The following is a 17,608-nucleotide window of genomic DNA, read 5'->3' on the forward strand; positions in this document are numbered from 1 at the left end:
TGAAGGGATAGTGGCTACTGCTTGGGATTTAAGGCCCATGGGAAAAAAGGGAGCAGGGATACAGATAGAGTGACTGGATCCCTATGCACTTCAGTCTCGTCTATGAACTTCAATCTGACACATTTAGACACTTGATATTCTCCCCACCCTCAACCCCACAGCACTTGTATACATATCTTTAAAGTAAATATTTTAAATTACTTATTCATATTAATGTCCGTCTCCCCCTCTAGACTATAAGCTCATTATTGGCAGGGAACATGTCTGCTAATTATGTTATATTGTACTATCCCAATGCTGAGTACAGTACTCTGCACACAAGTGCTCAATAAATACAATTGATTGATCTCCATGCGGATCGACCCCGGAAAGGTTAGGGGAAAAGATCAGGAAGAGGATGTGAAAAGGACTCTGGGGAAATTAATAATGAACTTTTGTCCCCCTCTTCGATCCACCATCCTCAGCCCTGCATAGGGTGAAGCCAAAGAGCTACCTCATTTCCTTTATTTTTCCCAAAACAACACACCCACCTGACTGGAAAAGCCAAAGTGGAACTTATACAAGTGTCAAAAGTGCTGGTATAATTAGGAGGGTCGAACTAGCAGGACAAAAACTGACTCTCTATTTCCCGGACCTACAGATAAACCCTGTTTCAGGTTGGGGAGGGAAGGGCAGAGAGTGGGTTGCATGAAAGGACACACTCAGATGTGAAGCCTCACATTTTGCATCCCATGGAGTACAGGATAAGAAGGATTTAGAACCAATTTAGCACCCGCCTTGCAATCCATTTGAAGTTGTTCCCCACAGTGAGCTTTTATGCTTCCTCTTCTGGGGCAGCAATTGACAAGATCTGGAAAGAAAGAGGTAATAACAGTTTCAGGCCAATTTTGACTTCCTCGCTTCCCATTTGGAATTTAGCGAGACTGCTTGTGGCGAGCTAGTGGACAAATAGGTTTAGCTCATTAAAACCTGTTATTGTGCCAAGATAAAACTGACTGATGTCAAAGAATGTGTAGACAATTGGAAGAAAAGATACAAGGATGAAGTCAATGGGGATATTGCCCTCATTTTTTGGTCAAATAAGCACATTTCCCTTTGTATAGGTTTTTTGAATCACGAGCTGGTCTCCAACACTCCCACATTCCCTAGCGAAGATCCAATATGTGATCTCTGTACAGAGAAATGGTTCATTTTAATAAATGAGTAACTGATTTTAGCACACATCCATGATAGCAGGAAGTATTAAGATATTTCATTGGATAGCTCAAATAAGTGGATTTCAGGGATCGGGGAGTAAGGTTTAAGATTTTCACAGGTGAACTGATTGGCAAACTTACCAGTTCAACTTCATTCATTTGTTTTGTTTTTTCTCAAACAAAAATAAATGACTAGTATCCTCAGAATCGTTCAATAGCCAAAAGAACCCCCTAACTTCAATTACAAATAAACGTGTTTACCCAAAGTATCCCTATATGCTTTTGCATTCAAGGCTTTCCATTAATTTTTAAGGTTATAAATACTGGCTTGCTCTTCACACCCTGCCTGTCATTCTCTAGGTTGGTGTGGTGCTCTAGTGTTTCCTTCCTCTCCTCTTCCATCTTCAGTCCATGTAATTTACATCTCTCTGGGGCGCAGCTGAGCTGTGAGTGCAATCATTAGGGAAACTCAGCTTGGAACTGCGAGTTCCAATTCCTAAGCTAGCCTTGCCAGAGATGTAATAAAAGTCAGATCCTTCACTCTTGCCTGTCAGCTGGAATTTTGTTTCATATTTCTCCTGGTGCCTACCCCTTTGCTGTGTTATGGTTTTTCTTTTGTGGTTGGTGTCTTTTAAAAAATGACACAGCCTCAATGTTTGCCTAAAAGAGATTTTCTCCAAAGTAATTTCCGTTGCTTCGGCAAGCGGGAGTTTGCCTAATTGAACATGATGGATTCCGGGTCCTGGTTGGCCATTTGAGCCATATGTCTTAGCACGTCCTTTTTTGTGATGATGCCCAATAGTCTCCTGGAAGAGAAGCAGAAAAAGGACAGATGAGGTGAGCAGAATGATCTTGTGCTGTACCTCTCAATTTCCTAAACCGTAATGGCCAAACCACAGCGAAACCCTCTGGTCTAGGCAAGCAGGGCTCCTGTCTGTAAATCAACTGGCTCAGATCAGTCAGCCCACAGGACTAGTAAGGAAAAGGGGCTCGGTTCTGTTTGCTTTGCTTTCTCTTGTTGGATAAAGGGGTTCCCTCCAGAAAGTATTACAAACGATTTTGCAAGAGAATGGGGATTAGGGAAAGTAGGGAGTGTTACGGGGTATTTAGCTTTATTTAGATGATGGAACTTCATTTCCAGAGACGACATAGTGCTGGGCATGGGCCTAAGGTGGGTCAGGGGCTGTCGCTGACCTGATAGTCTTGTATCTGTCTTGAGGCCTAGCATAGTTCTTGGCACATAGTAAGCGCTTAACAAATACCCCAGTTGTTATATTAAGAGCCATTACGTCTGTCAAGAGTCTGCACAATTCACGCAGAAATGGCACAAGAGTTGCTCACATTGTAGCTTTCAATCAAGGGTCGATTAAGCGTGTAAATGCTCAACGTTTGATCTCTTGCCCTCTCCCAGACATTGAAAGGGTGCTTCCTAGCCCAGGTCGGGGGAAAGGGACCTGAGTCGAAACTTGTGGTTCATGAGGAATGATAATATCAACAGTAGCATTTGTTTAACACCTGTTATGTGCCAAACACTCGGGTTGATTCCATTCATTCAGGTCAGACAGTCTCTGTCCTCTGTCCCACACAGGACTCACAGTCTAAGGGAGGGAGAAAGGGGTATTTTATATCCATTTTACAGATGAGGAACCTGAGGCTCAGAGTGGTAAAGTAACTGCAAATGGTAGAGCCAGACACTAGAACCTGAGTCCCCTGACTCGCTGATGTATGCTCATTCCACTAGGCCACGCTGCTTAAGGAAAAGAAAAATAAAATATGACAATATTTAGAATTATGGTAGTAAAATTTAACCTGGAAATATGCTTCCAGAAAGTAGCCTATATAAGTCTAATTTAGGCATCTGGAAAATATGAGCAAATTTTTTAGGTAAATACCCTAGTGCCCTCCTAACTGGTTCATAGATGGGACCCTCAGGAAAACCCTAATGACATTCTCTGTCCTAAACTGCACGCTTCATTAAAATATTCTGCTGCAATGCTTAAAGCTTTACTTCTGTGAATTAGAATTCTCCAGAATACTTTGACCAGAAAAAAAAAGCCTGGTTTGGGGATAGCAACTTAAAATAGGTTATTGTGCTTCTGCATGTAATGATTGCCTGGCTAAATAGCCAGAGCTAAACATCTTGAAGTAAAACTTGAATTTTGAAATTCAGATTCAGTCATGGTTTGACATTTCATCTTAAGTATGAAATGGGTAGGTGCAGTGTAAAGAAACCAAGTCTGGTCCAGAAATGTTTAGGTGAAAACATGGAAAGGTCGGGTTACCCCGCCTACAGAGAGCAAGAAGTCAGTGATTAATCGTTCACTTATTATATGGTGCTCTAATGGTGCAGGACTTTACTGACTGAAACAGGTAACAGTGGGTCATGCAAATAACCCAGGGACAATAAGGACTTTGTTCAGGATGTCACAGCCTCCTGAGCCCACAAGTTTATGGCTCAGCTTGGTTTGTTTCTGGGACATTTTTTCCTCACGGTTTTTTTATTTAATTTTTTATTTATTTTGCTTGGGTGCTTATGAGGCTGACTACCAGAATAATGGCACCGTCCCATGAATTCAAATAGAGGCAGCCATTATTCTCTCAGGTCCCATTACTCATTGACATAAAATGTATGGTTCTTAACTTCTGTGATTCATTCGAGGGAGAGTTCCCATGCCTTCCCACCTGTAAGCCTCTAAGGGCCTTACAGTACAGGTTTAACTATTATAAAAACTAATGAGAGGGCTTGCCCTGTGGCTTCTTAAACTTGCAGACCATAGTCTAGCTCTCTGTAGATAGTGTTTCCCTTCTAAACACTTCTAGGTTTTAACAGGTTAGGAAGTCCAAACCCCTGCTTAACTGGAACTGTTTTCCAGCAAGGGGAACATTATCACTTCACTTTGCTTTCTTTGTGTCGGGCCCAAGGGCCCACCTCCTAGCCTGTCCCTGCAACACAAGACTGCTTAGCGGGCCTTTGCACCAAGTAATAATAACTGTGGTATTGATTAAGTGCTTACTAAGTGCCAAGCACTTGGCTAAACCCTAGAAGGGTTGCAAGATAATGCGATGTAACAGAGTCCTTCTCACGCAATCGGTAAAGAGAGTAGATCTCTCACCACAATTTTACCAATGAGGAATCTGAGGCACTGTCATAGATAGCTGAAAACTGATCAGCACTTTCCAAAACAAAAGAAAGCAGGAAAAGTGTTGAAGAATTTGGGATTTAAGTGCATTGTTGATGTGACTTGGCTCTAAGAGGGCAAATTTTCTCCCCACATAGGAGAAATTTAGCAGTGGTTTACACCAGTTTGACTGACACATAGTGCACACACCTGGCATGAGTGGAAAAGACTTGGCTGCTGACACTGCAACTTGCACGGCTAATTTATACTGTGCAATTGGAAATTAGGGAAACTGTGAATATTAGGTGTGAAAGGGCCTCCCGAACATGCAAGTGTTAATGAAGGTTTAGGTACTGGATTTAAGGAAGGAGGGCTATATTTTGCAGGTTGGAACCAGAGGACACTGATGTTTGGGGAAAACTGGAGAAAGCTGGCCAGTGGTATAAAAATCTTAGTTACTGGTAGCAGCCTGAAATCAGGGATGGCTCTCCATTTCATTCATTGCCCAAGGACTTTGAGATTTGGGAAAGTTTGGGTTTTTCAGGGTTCACTAATGGACACAAATGCCTCTTTCATCTCAGTAGAAAAGCAAACTACTCATGACAGATCTGGGAAGTGTCACTCCTTACCCGGCAAGCATGATCAATATATTGACAATTTGTCTAAAGCAGTCCTGAAATTCTGTGTGAAAATGTGTGTCACCTCTGTATCAGAAAGAGAAGCCACCCATGATCTCAGTGGAGAAAAATGGATTTGAGAGTTTGGGGTTTTGGGGATATTTCTTCCCCTCCCACTACCCACCCTCACACACACAGTTTCTGTTAGCAGGGTGTGCTGGGTTGAGAGGAGACGTGCATCCCAACGGAATGAGACAGCATGTCCACAACTTTCTGAGGTTTTGAAGCCTTTAGGTGGCACAGAATGCTTTGGGTGGTTACATTTTTTTTTTCTTGTGCGCTAATAAGGGTTTATTATGTGCAATCCTGGGGTGCTGCATTTGATGCAAGACACAACTTCCCATCTTGCAGTGGGCTCCCAACCCAAGACGAAGGGAGTGCGGGTATTTTGTCCCTATTTTCAGGTGAAGCAGCGTAGCCTAGTGGAAAGAACCTGGGCCTAAGGATTCAGGAAATCTGGGTTCCAATCCCAGTTCTGCCATTTGTCTGTGTGTTACTTTGGGCAAGTCACTCTGTGCCTCAGTTTCTTCAACTGTACAAATGGAGTTGTTAGCTGTTCCTCTTCCCCCTTAGACTGTGAGCCCCCATGTGACACAAGGACTAGGAATGATCTGCTTATAGGGTTTCTGCCTCATTGTTTAGTGCAAAGTAAGCACTTAATATAATAAAAAACTGAAGCACAGAGAGGTTGTGTCTTGCCCCAGGTCACCCAGCAGGCAAGAGGCAGCACTGGAAGTAGAAGCCCAGGCCCAGAACCCCAGTCCTATGTTCTTCCCGATTCCTGCCAGATGTTGACTCGAAATGCAGCTAGCAATTGTCCCACAGTTTCAGCTGTAAATTTGGATTTCCTTGGAAAAACAGACTCAAAACCTGTAAAATCTGGGTAGACTCAAACTCCCCCAGACACCCCCTTCCTTATTAGACTTCCTTTGTAGTCTTGGTAAGTGATAACCCAACCAGTCAGTGTCTTTCCGCATGTTTCCAAGTTCACTTAGCTCTGTTATTCTTAAGGCCCCAGACAGCCACTGCCCTTTCTTCCCACAGCTTTTAGCTGTTTGAAGCCCCTTTTCTGCTGCCTCAGTTTTCTCATGTTAATCCTTAGTATGGGAAGGATTCAGAGAAGCACCCGAAGGAGTCCTCCCCAGCCCTCCACAAGCCCATTAGCTCAATCATCTTGCTCCCTCCAACCTCATCTCGCTACCGTCATAATAAAACCCAGCCTGCACACTTTGCTCCTCTAATGCTAACCTTCTCACTGTAACTCATTCTTGTCTGTCTCGCCACTGACGGCTCACCCATGTCCTACCTCTGGCCTGGACACCCTCCTTCTTTATATCCAACAGACATATATCCAACACCCCCCTCCCCGCCCCCTTCCTCCAAAGCCTTATTGAAGGCACATCTCCTCCAAGAGGTCTTCCCTGACCAAATCTTCCTTTTCCCTTCTCCCACTCCCCTGTCAACGTGACTTCCTCTCTTTATTCATCCCCCCCTCCCAGTACTTAGGTACATATCTACAATTTATTTTTATTAATGTCTCTCTCCTCCTCTAGGCTAAAAACTCATTGTGATCAGGGAATGCTTCTGTTTATTGTTATATTGTATTCTCCCAAGAGCTTAGTACATTGCTGTGGACACAGTGAGAGACTGTGAGCCCACTGTTGGGTAGGGACTGTCTCTATATGTTGCCAACTTGTACTTCCCAAGCGCTTAGTACAGTGCTCTGCACACAGTAAGCACTCAATAAATACGATTGATTGAGAGCTCAGTAAATATGATCGACTTACTGACTGACAAGGTTACCTATCACCTCTCCTCCTCCCACCTCCACTACTACCATTTTACACACCTTATCAGACAATTAACCATCATAAATCCCGGCTCTGCCACTTATCAGCTGGGTGACTTTGGGCAAGTCACTTAACTTCTCTGTGCCTCAGTTACCTCATCTGTAAAATAGGGTTTGAAAGTGTAAACCCCACGTGGGACAACCTGATTACCTTGTATCTCCCTCAGTGCTTAGAACGGTGCTTGACACATAGCGCTTAACAAATACCAAAATTATTATTATTATTATAACTATCATAATCAGGAGAGGCATAGAGAAAAAGACTGAGGAAAGAGAAATGGCATGTCTGAGACATGCCTTCCCTGGCTGGAAGCCTAAAAATGAGGAAATCCTGCCAGCACCAATATATCAGCATCTGTGTTTGTTTAAAAAAAAAACACACACACATAAAGAGTGTGATTTTTGTCTTCTCATGGGACATCCTGATCCAAATTCTGCTGTTTGGGTATCCCTTGAAAGCCTCAAGGGAGTCCGTAAGCTGGGAGTGAGTTCCATGGAGCCAAATTTCCCTCTGGGAGTTGAAAATTCCAATGATAATTGACAATATCAATGAAGAAAGCAATAGTCAAATGTAAGATAATCCAAAATTTAGGATCAGGGGAAGAGAAGCACCTGGGTGTGGGAAAAGCCCCATCGGTCGGGCCTGGGTTTAGATGCCTTTTCTTCTACAAATCGGGTAACCGTTGCTGGGAGACATGGCCATTTGTGCCAATAGGTCTAAAGGCTGCTGCTTCAACTACGATGTTTGGAAGTGACAGGGCCTCTCCATGGGGCTGCCTTCTGCCCACATTATCTCCCAAGCACTCACTACAGCGTGGCCGAGTGGAGAAGGCATTGAACTGGGAGCCATAAGGCCTGGGTTTTATTTACATCTCCAACATTTGCCTGATGTGAGATCCTGGGCAAGTTGTTTAACTTCTCTGTGCCTCAGTTTCCTCTTCTGTAAAATAGGGTTAAAGTGCCTGTTCTCATTCCCTCTTAGACTAAGCCCCATGTGGGGCAGGGACTGTCTGAGATTATTTTCTCGTGTACCTCCCCCTGTGCTTAGTACAGTGCTGGGCACATAATGATGATGGCATTTATTCAGCTTTCACTATTATTATTCCAGTTCTCTGCCTAGAGAAGATGCTCAGTAAATACTGTTGATTAAAATGGACTAACCTAGAACCAAGGCTGCCCTGACTGAGGCATGTTGAAAGTAGTCCATGAGATAGGAGATATTGCCCAGTGAGACCCTCTGAAAGAAGGTATGGGTGTTGGGAGGCCCGAGTCCTCTAAGAACCTTTTTTCCTTAAAAGAGTGGATTTTCCACTTTGTCTTTGTATCCCAGATGCCCTTTCCCCAGGCCCTGCAGAGTGTGAACAGCATTCTCTTTGCAGACCTGAGCAGAAGGAGGCCTTAACCCTAGGCACATGCTCTAAAAGAATATCCTCAGCTCCTGGAACAGTGAAGCGTGGTCACCCCAGACCATTGCGAGGGTATAAATTGTAGTCAGCATAGCTTTTTGAAAAATAAAATACCATAATGTTTTATTAATGTACCAGTAAATGGGATTAAAATTATTTTTGGCATCGCTTCTGGCCTCTGAGCCCTACAATGCAAAAACATCCAACCCTCTCAATTTCCAGGACGCTGTGAGGAAAAATGGCCTTTCCCACTTTAGTTGGTTAGCCCTGGTACTTATCTGCTGTGATCAGATATTATTCATGTCATGAAAGGGGAGTGTTACCCTGGAATACCCTGTATTTTCATTAGAAGCCCAGCTAATGCTTTTCAAGCTGCACACACAGACTGACCTACATCCCTGTTCCCCTCTCAAAGAAATAATAAACAATACTTAAGAAGCCCCAGGCTCGGGGCCTTGAAGAAAGACCCCAAGTTTGGACTTCTGCTGGACCTCATAGGAGCTAGCACTGGATGGGTGACGAAGGACATATCGGTTTTGCCCCTACGGTGATCGGAGGTGGGCTCCCCTCCTCTTTCACCCCAGGTCTCTGACAACATCTAAGCAGCATGCTGAAAAGAGCCAAGGAATCGTTTGAGTGACTGTTTTTTGGTCGTGAAGCCTGCCTGTCTTTTCCCTGAAAAGATCCCCCACTCCCTTTCCAGTCCCTCAAACAAATGAAGAGCTAGGACTTCTCCTGGGTCTCTGATTCTCTGGGTGCATGGTGTGGCTCACTCAGTGTCTCTGACTTCACATGGGCATTTCTGCCAGGGTGTGCTGTGTGACTAGAGCCGGCTCCACCTCCGTGATGCCACTCTATTCAGGTTCACTAGTCTAAATTAACAATAATGATTGTGGTATTTAAGCCCTTATGTGCCACGTGATATACTAAGCACTGGGGTAAATACAGGGTAACCAGGTTGCATTAGATTCTTGTCTGAGGAGGGAGAACAGGTATTTTAATCCTCATTTTACAGATGAGGAAACTGAGGCACTGAACATTTAGGTGACTTGTCCAAGGTCATACAGCAGGTAGTGGCTGAGGTGGAGTTAGAACTCAGGTCCCCTGAGTCCCAGGTCCACGCTTTTTTCACTAGGCCATGCTGAATTTCCAAATAGGAGATAGTAGGCAGCAGGGGAGGAGACCACTTGTTTCCCGGAGTTCTCTCATGTGCTTTGAGACCATGAGGAACAAGACTTCATTTCTGGGAGCAGGGTTAGAGCTGCCTCTACAGGTTTACATGTGGTTTAGGAGAGGCAGCGTGGCTCAGTGGAAAGAGCACGGGCTTGGGAGTCAGAGGTCTTGGGTTCTAATCCCAGCTCTGCCACTTAGCTGTGTGACTTTCGGCAAGTCACTTAACTTCTCTGTGCCTCAGTTACCTCATCTGTAAAATGGGGATTAAGACTGTAAGCCCCACGTGGGACAACCTGATGACCATGATCTGTTGTATGAACTTCACATCAGTGAAGGACAATTTTACAGTTGGATAGGTAGGGTTTTTCCACTTATTTTTTTTCTGGCCAAAGTGGCTGCCTCTTGGATCTCCTCCCTATCTTGCGAATCTCCTATTGAGCATCAAACGAAGGCTTAGTACTTCCCCCACAACCTGGTGATACAAGAGTAGTTCACTTGGGAAAATGTGGCCTGTGACAAATGTCTTTTTTCAGTCAAATATTTCAAAATTCTCTGTAAGTGTTCATTCAACACAATCCCTGCCTTCTGTTCAAGGCACTTGATGTGGCTTCATCACAAAGCGCAAGGATTTTCAAAAATCACCTGAGAGCCTCAGTTTTCTCATCAATAAAATGGGGCTAACAACTGAGTTGGTCCAAGTGGCGAGAAAACCAGGGCCCAAGCCAAAGTGCAACTTTAGCAGGGGGTGTCCTCTGTCACATTTTGATGATCCAGGTGGCAGCCAAATCCATTTTAGTATCTTCTGTTTGCAACGGTATCAGTTCCAGTCATTGTGCCACACCAATTCAGTGAATTTCACCCAAATTGTTGTACACAATTGTTTTGTTAGATCTAGTGGGATAAAAATGGAAGAAAAAAATGGGTTTTGTCTCTAGAATAGTAAACAGATAATTCATTGTTCATTTAGTAGGGCAGAGAGAAGAGTTATCCAGACAGCTGGATGACTGGAGTCCAGATCATGGTCACCAATACTGTCTTTCACTGGAAATAGGTTTGAACTGTTTATGTTCAAGCATGTAGATGAATAAATGTTCAATAAATGAATAAATGTTCAAGCATGTAGATGAATAAATAGAACAAAGCTATGGTGGTTATTTTTAAACATGAAAGAAAGAAATGGAGAAGAGATATTAGACTCTCAGAATTTAGGCATAAACTGACACCATGGACATGTGAGGACTAAAGTGGAATACTTGTGATGGACTAAATATAGGAACCACTGACATGCAAGGCTTGAAGCGAAATATTTCAGCAGAGCCATAAAACACACAGCACAGAGGGATGGCCCCAAATCGCAGCATGGTCAAAATGTCTTTTACAGACTTGGAAGGAGACTTACCCAAACTGGACCCGAGATAGCAACTTTCAGGTAGTTTTGTACTTAAATTGAAAATATGCCTTATGGTTGTTGAAAACAGAGGCTTTGTATATAGCAAAATAGTTTGTATCTGAGCAACAGCACGAGCTCTGAGGTTTCTCGACTTGCTCATGTTTCTGGGGCATAAACATGATTTCTTACAGCCACGTCCCTGGACATAAATTGTTCGTAACCAGGTCTGAACTGTTGAAACATAGGTCCTTTGAATAGTGCCTTTTTTCATAAATTTTAATAATGCCCTACATGTAGGAAACCAGACTTAAGGACTATACACACTCCATGAGTTGCTAGTCCTCTAGACTGTGAGCCCCATGTGGAACAGGGACTGTGTATGCTCAGGGACCGTCTCTATATGTTTCCAACTTGTACTTCCCAAGCGCTTAGTACAGCGCTCTGCACACAGTAAGCGCTCAATAAATACGACTGAATGAATGAATGAATCTAACCCAGCACTTAGTACAATGCTTAAAAAAAACCCCATTATTTGTAGTTTGGTGTTCAAATAATTTTCCCAACTCCCTTACTATTAGTCAGTCATATTTATTGAGTGCTTATCGTGTGCAGAGCACTGTACTAAGCCCTTGGGAGAGTACAGTATAACAGGTACATACATTCCCTGCCCACAACGAGCTTCTGTGGGACGCCTTCGTTTATTCATTGTCATATTTATTGAGCATTTACCGTGTGCAAAACACTGGACTAAGCATTTGGTTAGTATGGTGCTCTGCAGTAATACCATGTACTGATTGATTAAGGGCTTACTATGTCCCAGGCACTGTGGTAGATACAAAATAATCAGCTTGAACACAGTGCCTGCCACACACAGGGCTATGTCTGAAAGAAAGGGAGAACAGGTGTTTAATCCCCATTTTACAGATGAGGAAACTGAGGCACATAGAAGTTGATGGACTTACCCAAGGTCTCACACAGCAGACAAGTGATGGAGCTGGGACTAGAACCCAGGTCTCTTGATTCTCAGCCCTGTGCTCTTTCCGTTAGTCCACCCTGCCTTTCTTCAGGAATACTATTCGTTTGTTTTCAAGCTACCCACTGAATTCACACTGCATTTGGCCCCACTGGCACCTGGCTAAATGACAAAATTATAGTTTTTCAACCAGGAAGGCACTCATGGCACAATCAGGATTGAAGATGGGGTTCAAAACGCTGGAGCTTCGAGCTCCTATAGGCCAAAGAAAGGCTTGTCTGCCACTTACCCGCTGCGTGTCACCAGACATTGGCGCAACCCCAGCTTCCGAAAGATGTCCACCACCGTCTCCATGGGGGTGTGGTCCGTGACGGTGAAGGGGCTCAGGTTGAGGATGCGGCGCAGCTTCAGGGGGTGGGGGCTGTTTGCGGCCAGCTCGGGAGGGTCTTCTGTGAAATACATGATGGAATTGCTCACGATGCCATCCTGCCGCTGCCTGGCATTCTCTGGGTAACAAGAGACTAGGTTAGTCACTCCTTGCTTCCAGAGGAGAGGGGCCTGTAAGCAGGCTATGTGTGGGTCCCGCTTTTCTTTGAGCGATCACAAGATTCAGGTGGTCTCGGCCGGTGTGTCATAGCAAGGAAGAGCGAGAGGAAGGAAAGGATTATGGTGCAGTTTTCAGTGTTCTTCCCTATCAGAGAGACAAAACCTAAACAGAGGAAGAACACGTAGGACATGTGACTACCGGCTACCGATTGTTGCCTCGGCTAGAGCTGAGACCATAGTGTCGTGTGTTCCTTTTGGACTAGAAAGAGGTCACCACCGTGGGGGTGTCCATGGAACGTGTCGGCAGCTCCGTGGTCCGAGGGAGCTTTAGGAAGGGTGGAGTTTGGCTTGGGTGGGCAGAGCCTGACTGAATGCCTTTCGGCTGGGGCTCAGATGATGTTGGGCGCTGAAAATCCAGCCTGTGCTGGGCTCTCTTTAAGGAAAGAACGTGATGATTTAAAGGACCAAATCGAAGTAGGATTAATGGGAACTCGGGAAACGTAATTTAGTGTGCTGCTGCTGGAGGCCAGGATTCCAATCCAGTTTTGAGTCATGAGGGAAATGAATCTATTAGTCTCCACATATTTCTCCAAGGCCCCCCTCCCATCCAGATTCAGTTTCAAACTCTCCCTTGAGTGTTGGAAAAATTGTAGGCTGAGGCTGACCCAAGCCTGGTTTCAGGGTCAGTGCTGACTCTCTTGCCTTTGCAAGCTCTACCGTTCACCTCATGACCATGGGGTTGCTCTGAAGCAATGGAAACCAGCTCCACTGGACCAGAACACTTGTTCCGGTGTTAATAACAGTAATAATAATGGCATTTATTAAGCGCTTACTATGTGCAAAGCACTGTTCTAAGTACTGGGGAGGTTACAAGGTGATCAGGTTTTCCCACTGGGGGCTCACAGTCTTCATCCCCATTTTACAGATGAGGGAACTGAGGCACAGAGAAGTTAAGTGTCTTGCCCAAAGTCACACAGCTGACAATTGGCGGAGCTGGGATTTGAACCCGTGACTTCTGACTCCAAAGCCCGGGCTCTTTTCCACTGAGCCACGCTGGTGTTCTAATGGATCACTGATGATGTTAACAGCCATGGGGAGGGAGGTAAAGAGACATGATTGGAGTCTGACTAAGGGGGTTCTTGAGTCCTTGAGTCATGCCGGGTGGGGCCAGAGGGCATTGAAGTAGGAGGGATTAAACAGCAAAGACTGATGCTCTAAACTGGTGGTTCTAGAAAAAAAAGGCCTTGCCAGAAGGAAGGGTGTCCAATACCCGGCTTTGGGAGCCTTCAGTCCATGGTATGGATTGAGAACTTACAGTGTGCAGAGCACTGTTCCGTACAGAACCACAGAGTTGGTAGGCATGGTCCCTGCCCACAAAGAGTTTACAGTCTAGAGGAGAGGCTTTGATTCTCAGGATAGAAGGTGGGAAGCAGCGAGGCCTAGTGGATAGAGCACTGGAGCCTGGGAGTGAGAAGGCCTCGGTTCTAGGCTTGGGTCCACCACTTGTCATGGGTTCGAATCCCGGCTCCGCCACTTGTTAGCTGTGTGACCTTGGGCAAGCCACTTAACTTCTCTGGGCCTCTGTTCCCTCATCTGTAAAATGGGGATTAAGACTGTGAGCCCCACGTGGGACAACCTTATTACTTTGTATCCCCTAAGTGTTTAGAACAGTGCTTTGCACATAGTAAGTGCTTAACAAATACCATCATCATTATTATTATTGTCTGCTCAGAGACCGTGGACAAGGCACTTATCTGTGCCTCAGTTTCCTCATCTGCAAAAATGGGGATTAAATCTTACTCCCTCCTACTTAGACTGTGAGCTTCAAGTGGGACAGGGATCAGTCTTGTGTCTACCTCAGCACTTAGTACAGTGGGTGTCACAGAGTAAGCACTTAAAGAGTACCATACAATGAATAAACAAGTTAATTCCTAGTTAGGTTGTGGGACTGAGAGCCTTCCAAACTGACCGTATGGTGATGATGCACTGCTCCCTTCCCGAATGAAAAGAGCCTGGGCATCAGAATCTGGGTTCTAATCCTGACTCCACCACTTGGTTGCTGTGGCTTTGAGCAAATCACTTGACTTCTCAGTGCCTTAGTTTCTTCTTACATAAAATGGGAATTCAGTACCTGCCCTCCCTCTCCCATAGACTCTGAGTTCCATGTGGGAAGGGGACTGTGTCTGATCTGACTATATTGTAAATATTCCGGCACTTAGGAGGCTTGGCACATAACTTCACAAATACCACAATTATTATTAACAATCTTCATCTGCATGTTCCCTGCCTTGATATTCCTGCTGTTTTTCATCACCCGTCTGTCTAGCTGTGCCAAGGACAACTGTATATGTTTGGTTTTACTTTTGCCCTCGTTTTTATGAGAAAGAGGAAAAGACCTCCCACCTAACCCTTACTAAGCATCTCTGAGCATCGCTCTCCACAGTGGCTTAAGGAATGGGAGCAGGTAGTGTGTTGCCAGTGTTGAGAGATCTCATAAATATTCTGTTCCCTAACCAGAGAATGCGCTCATCACCCTTTCCTACTGCCTTGCCAGGTGTGCTGTTGAGTAGAGGTGAGGAAGTGTGAAGGCTCAGGGCAAACTACCACTACTACTGCAAGTACAACTTAGGCACTTGTCTGGCTTGTGGTAGGATAAGCTCTTCTCTTTCCAACCTTAGAATGAATTCCTGGGAAACACAGACAGCCACAGAGACACAGGTGCTTGCCGAGAGCACACTGGGCATTTATAGGGCCAGGGACCACTAAGATGCTCCTACCATACCAGGTGCAAGAGAGTAATCCCCACTGACACCCAGGAATTCAGCCTCCCTCAGTTTCCTCTCCTACCCCAAGGACCACACCATGAAACTAGAGCAGGACAGTGGCATATTTTTTTTATGGCATTTAAGCGCTTGCTCAATGGCAAACACTGTTCTGAGTGTTGGGTAGGTACAAATTGATTAGGCTGAACAGAGTCCATGTCCTGCATGGGGCTCATAGTCTAAGTAGGAGGAAGAACAGGTATCCCCATTTTACCATTGAGGAAACTGAGGTGCAGAGAAATTAAGCGACTTGCCCAAGGGCACACAGAAAAAAATGGGCAGAGATGGGATTAGAACCCAGGTCCTATAGACTCCCAGGCCTGTGCTGCTTGTATACAAATGTGTGTAACTCCTCAAGTGTGCCTTTTGCCTCAATCGAGGTGGGTCTTTCTTCAGAGGTTGGCAGTTATGCCTGCAAATTTATTCAGATCTCCAGCTCATTCCTCCGAGATATCACCTTTTAGTATTGTTCGCCGCCCAATTTCCATGCAGATCAGCTACAGCCTGTTAAAAACAACCTTGTCTAAAATTGGAACATATCACAGTGGAAAAAGAGATGGCTAAGACTAAAAAAAAAGCCCCCTAAAATCTTGAGAGGACTTCTAATCCATTCCCTTGATTTTCTAGCAGAATGACTCTCGAACCACCTCAGCCACAGGGAACAACTTCCTATTTTTATTTTACTGGCTTTTCTTGCTCCTTAAATTGGAAGTCCCCATTGACAGGAACTGAATCTAATCCGATTACCTTGTATCCACCCAATCGCTTAGCACAGTGCTTGTGTTGTGGGCAGGGAACATGTCTCTGTTGTATTGTCTCCAAAGCACTTAGTGCAGTGCTCTGCACACAGTATGCATTCAATAAGTCTCAATAAATATCACTGATGGATTGAGAACACATTTCCACCATCACTTTCAGAAATCCCTTCCAATACTTTGTCGTGACACAATCTGATTCTTTCCATATTCCCTCTTAGACCTTACTTCCCAACCATAACAACCACTTAAATTCATTTCCTATTGCTAATATGACCAGATTTTTCAGATAATCTAGTTAACATTTTTTCTTTTTAAAAATGATAGTAACTGGCGAAACTTTTAAAATGGAGTTGCGTTGATCAAAAACAGTGATGAATTCAATAACTTCAACTTCAGTGTAGCTACATAATTGTACCCTCGCAGGCTCCAAATAGGTTTACTCAATTAGTGATGCGTATTGAGCCCACTTTTAGACTGTGAGCCCACTGTTGGGTAGGGACTGTCTCTATATGTTGCCAATTTGTACTTCCCAAGTGCTTAGTACAGTGCTCTGCACATAGTAAGCACCCAATAAATACGATTGATGATGATGATGATTGAGCGGTAACTGTGTGCAGAGCACTGGTACCAAACCCTTGGGAGAGTTTGGGACAGCGAATAGATACCATCACTGCACTCTTACACCTCTGATTTCCCTCCCTCAAAGTTGAAAATGGCAGTGAGTAGTTTCAGCCAAAACTAAAACTAAATTCTGGTCCCCAGAAATAGCCATGGAATTCTGCAGATGCAAAAAGTGCTGATTTCTACCATTTCATCAGGGTGGTAGAATTTCACTGTCTATCTACACACAGATCAAGAAAAGCTTCTAGGATTACTCAGAGCAAAGCTTTCACATTGCCTTTTCACTAACAATGTTAATAGCTGGCTCTACATTATAATCTGTCTGATTGGAAGCTTAGAGATATTGTTTACATTGATTTCTCCCCCCCCCCCCCAACACTTCAGACATTCCAAACGTAACTGCTGCTCTGCCATCAGCATCTAGTTCAAGATTCCTCTATAACAGCTTGATGACAGTTGCTACTTACCACTGTAAGACAGTAACGAACTTCCATGGTAATTAGCCAATAGCCTCTCTTTCTGGGCAGGTGTGTGCAAAGCTACACAAACAATAGTTGATTCCGTGAACTCTACTTATATATTTTCAATTTTTTTTAATTGCAATTCTTATTTTAAAATCTGAATGGGGACAGTAATTAGAAGAAGGCAACTTACTGGGCTCCTACTGAAACAGCAACCTATAAAGAATTAAGGTATAATTCTACTTCGTCTTCAAACATCATGGGACCGGAAGTCAGAGAACCTGGGTTCTGATCCCAGCTCCACACGTGGCTGCTGTGTGACCGTAGGCAAGTCACTTAATTATCTCAGTTTCTTTGTCTATAAAATGGGGGCTAAATCATACTCCCTTCTACTTAGAAGGGTCAGGGACTGTGTCTGACCTGATTATCTTGTGTCTGCCTCAATGTTTAGTACAGTGCTTGGCACATAATGGGCACTGAACAAATACATTTATTATTAGGAGAAGCAGCATGGCTCAGTGGAAAGAGCCCGGACTTTGGAGTCAGAGGTCATGGATTCAAATCCTAACTCCGCCACTTGTCAGCTGTGTGACTTTGGGCAAGTCACCTAACTTCTC

General features: G+C 44.4%; 1 protein-coding gene across 5 annotated transcripts in view; it reads right to left on the reverse strand.

The window, feature by feature from the left end:
• Positions 1-289: 289 nt before the first annotated feature.
• Positions 290-17,608, reverse strand: part of CLCN4 (chloride voltage-gated channel 4) — a 42,187-nt gene continuing 24,868 nt past the window's right edge. For 3 of the 5 annotated variants that reach the window (XM_038757027.1, XM_038757026.1, XM_038757025.1), the window contains exons 11-12: positions 12,073-12,289; positions 290-2,002 (exon numbers count right to left, since the gene is read on the reverse strand). In XM_038757027.1, the coding sequence (XP_038612955.1) occupies positions 1,912-2,002; positions 12,073-12,289 (308 nt within the window). In that variant the 3' untranslated portion in view covers positions 290-1,911. The remainder of the gene's footprint in view (positions 2,003-12,072; positions 12,290-17,608) is intronic. The other 2 variants (XM_038757029.1, XM_038757028.1) reach the window with 2 other exon arrangements.

The sequence above is a fragment of the Tachyglossus aculeatus genome, chromosome 15 (genome assembly GCF_015852505.1).
Source record: "Tachyglossus aculeatus isolate mTacAcu1 chromosome 15, mTacAcu1.pri, whole genome shotgun sequence".
Classification (NCBI taxonomy): domain Eukaryota; kingdom Metazoa; phylum Chordata; class Mammalia; order Monotremata; family Tachyglossidae; genus Tachyglossus; species Tachyglossus aculeatus.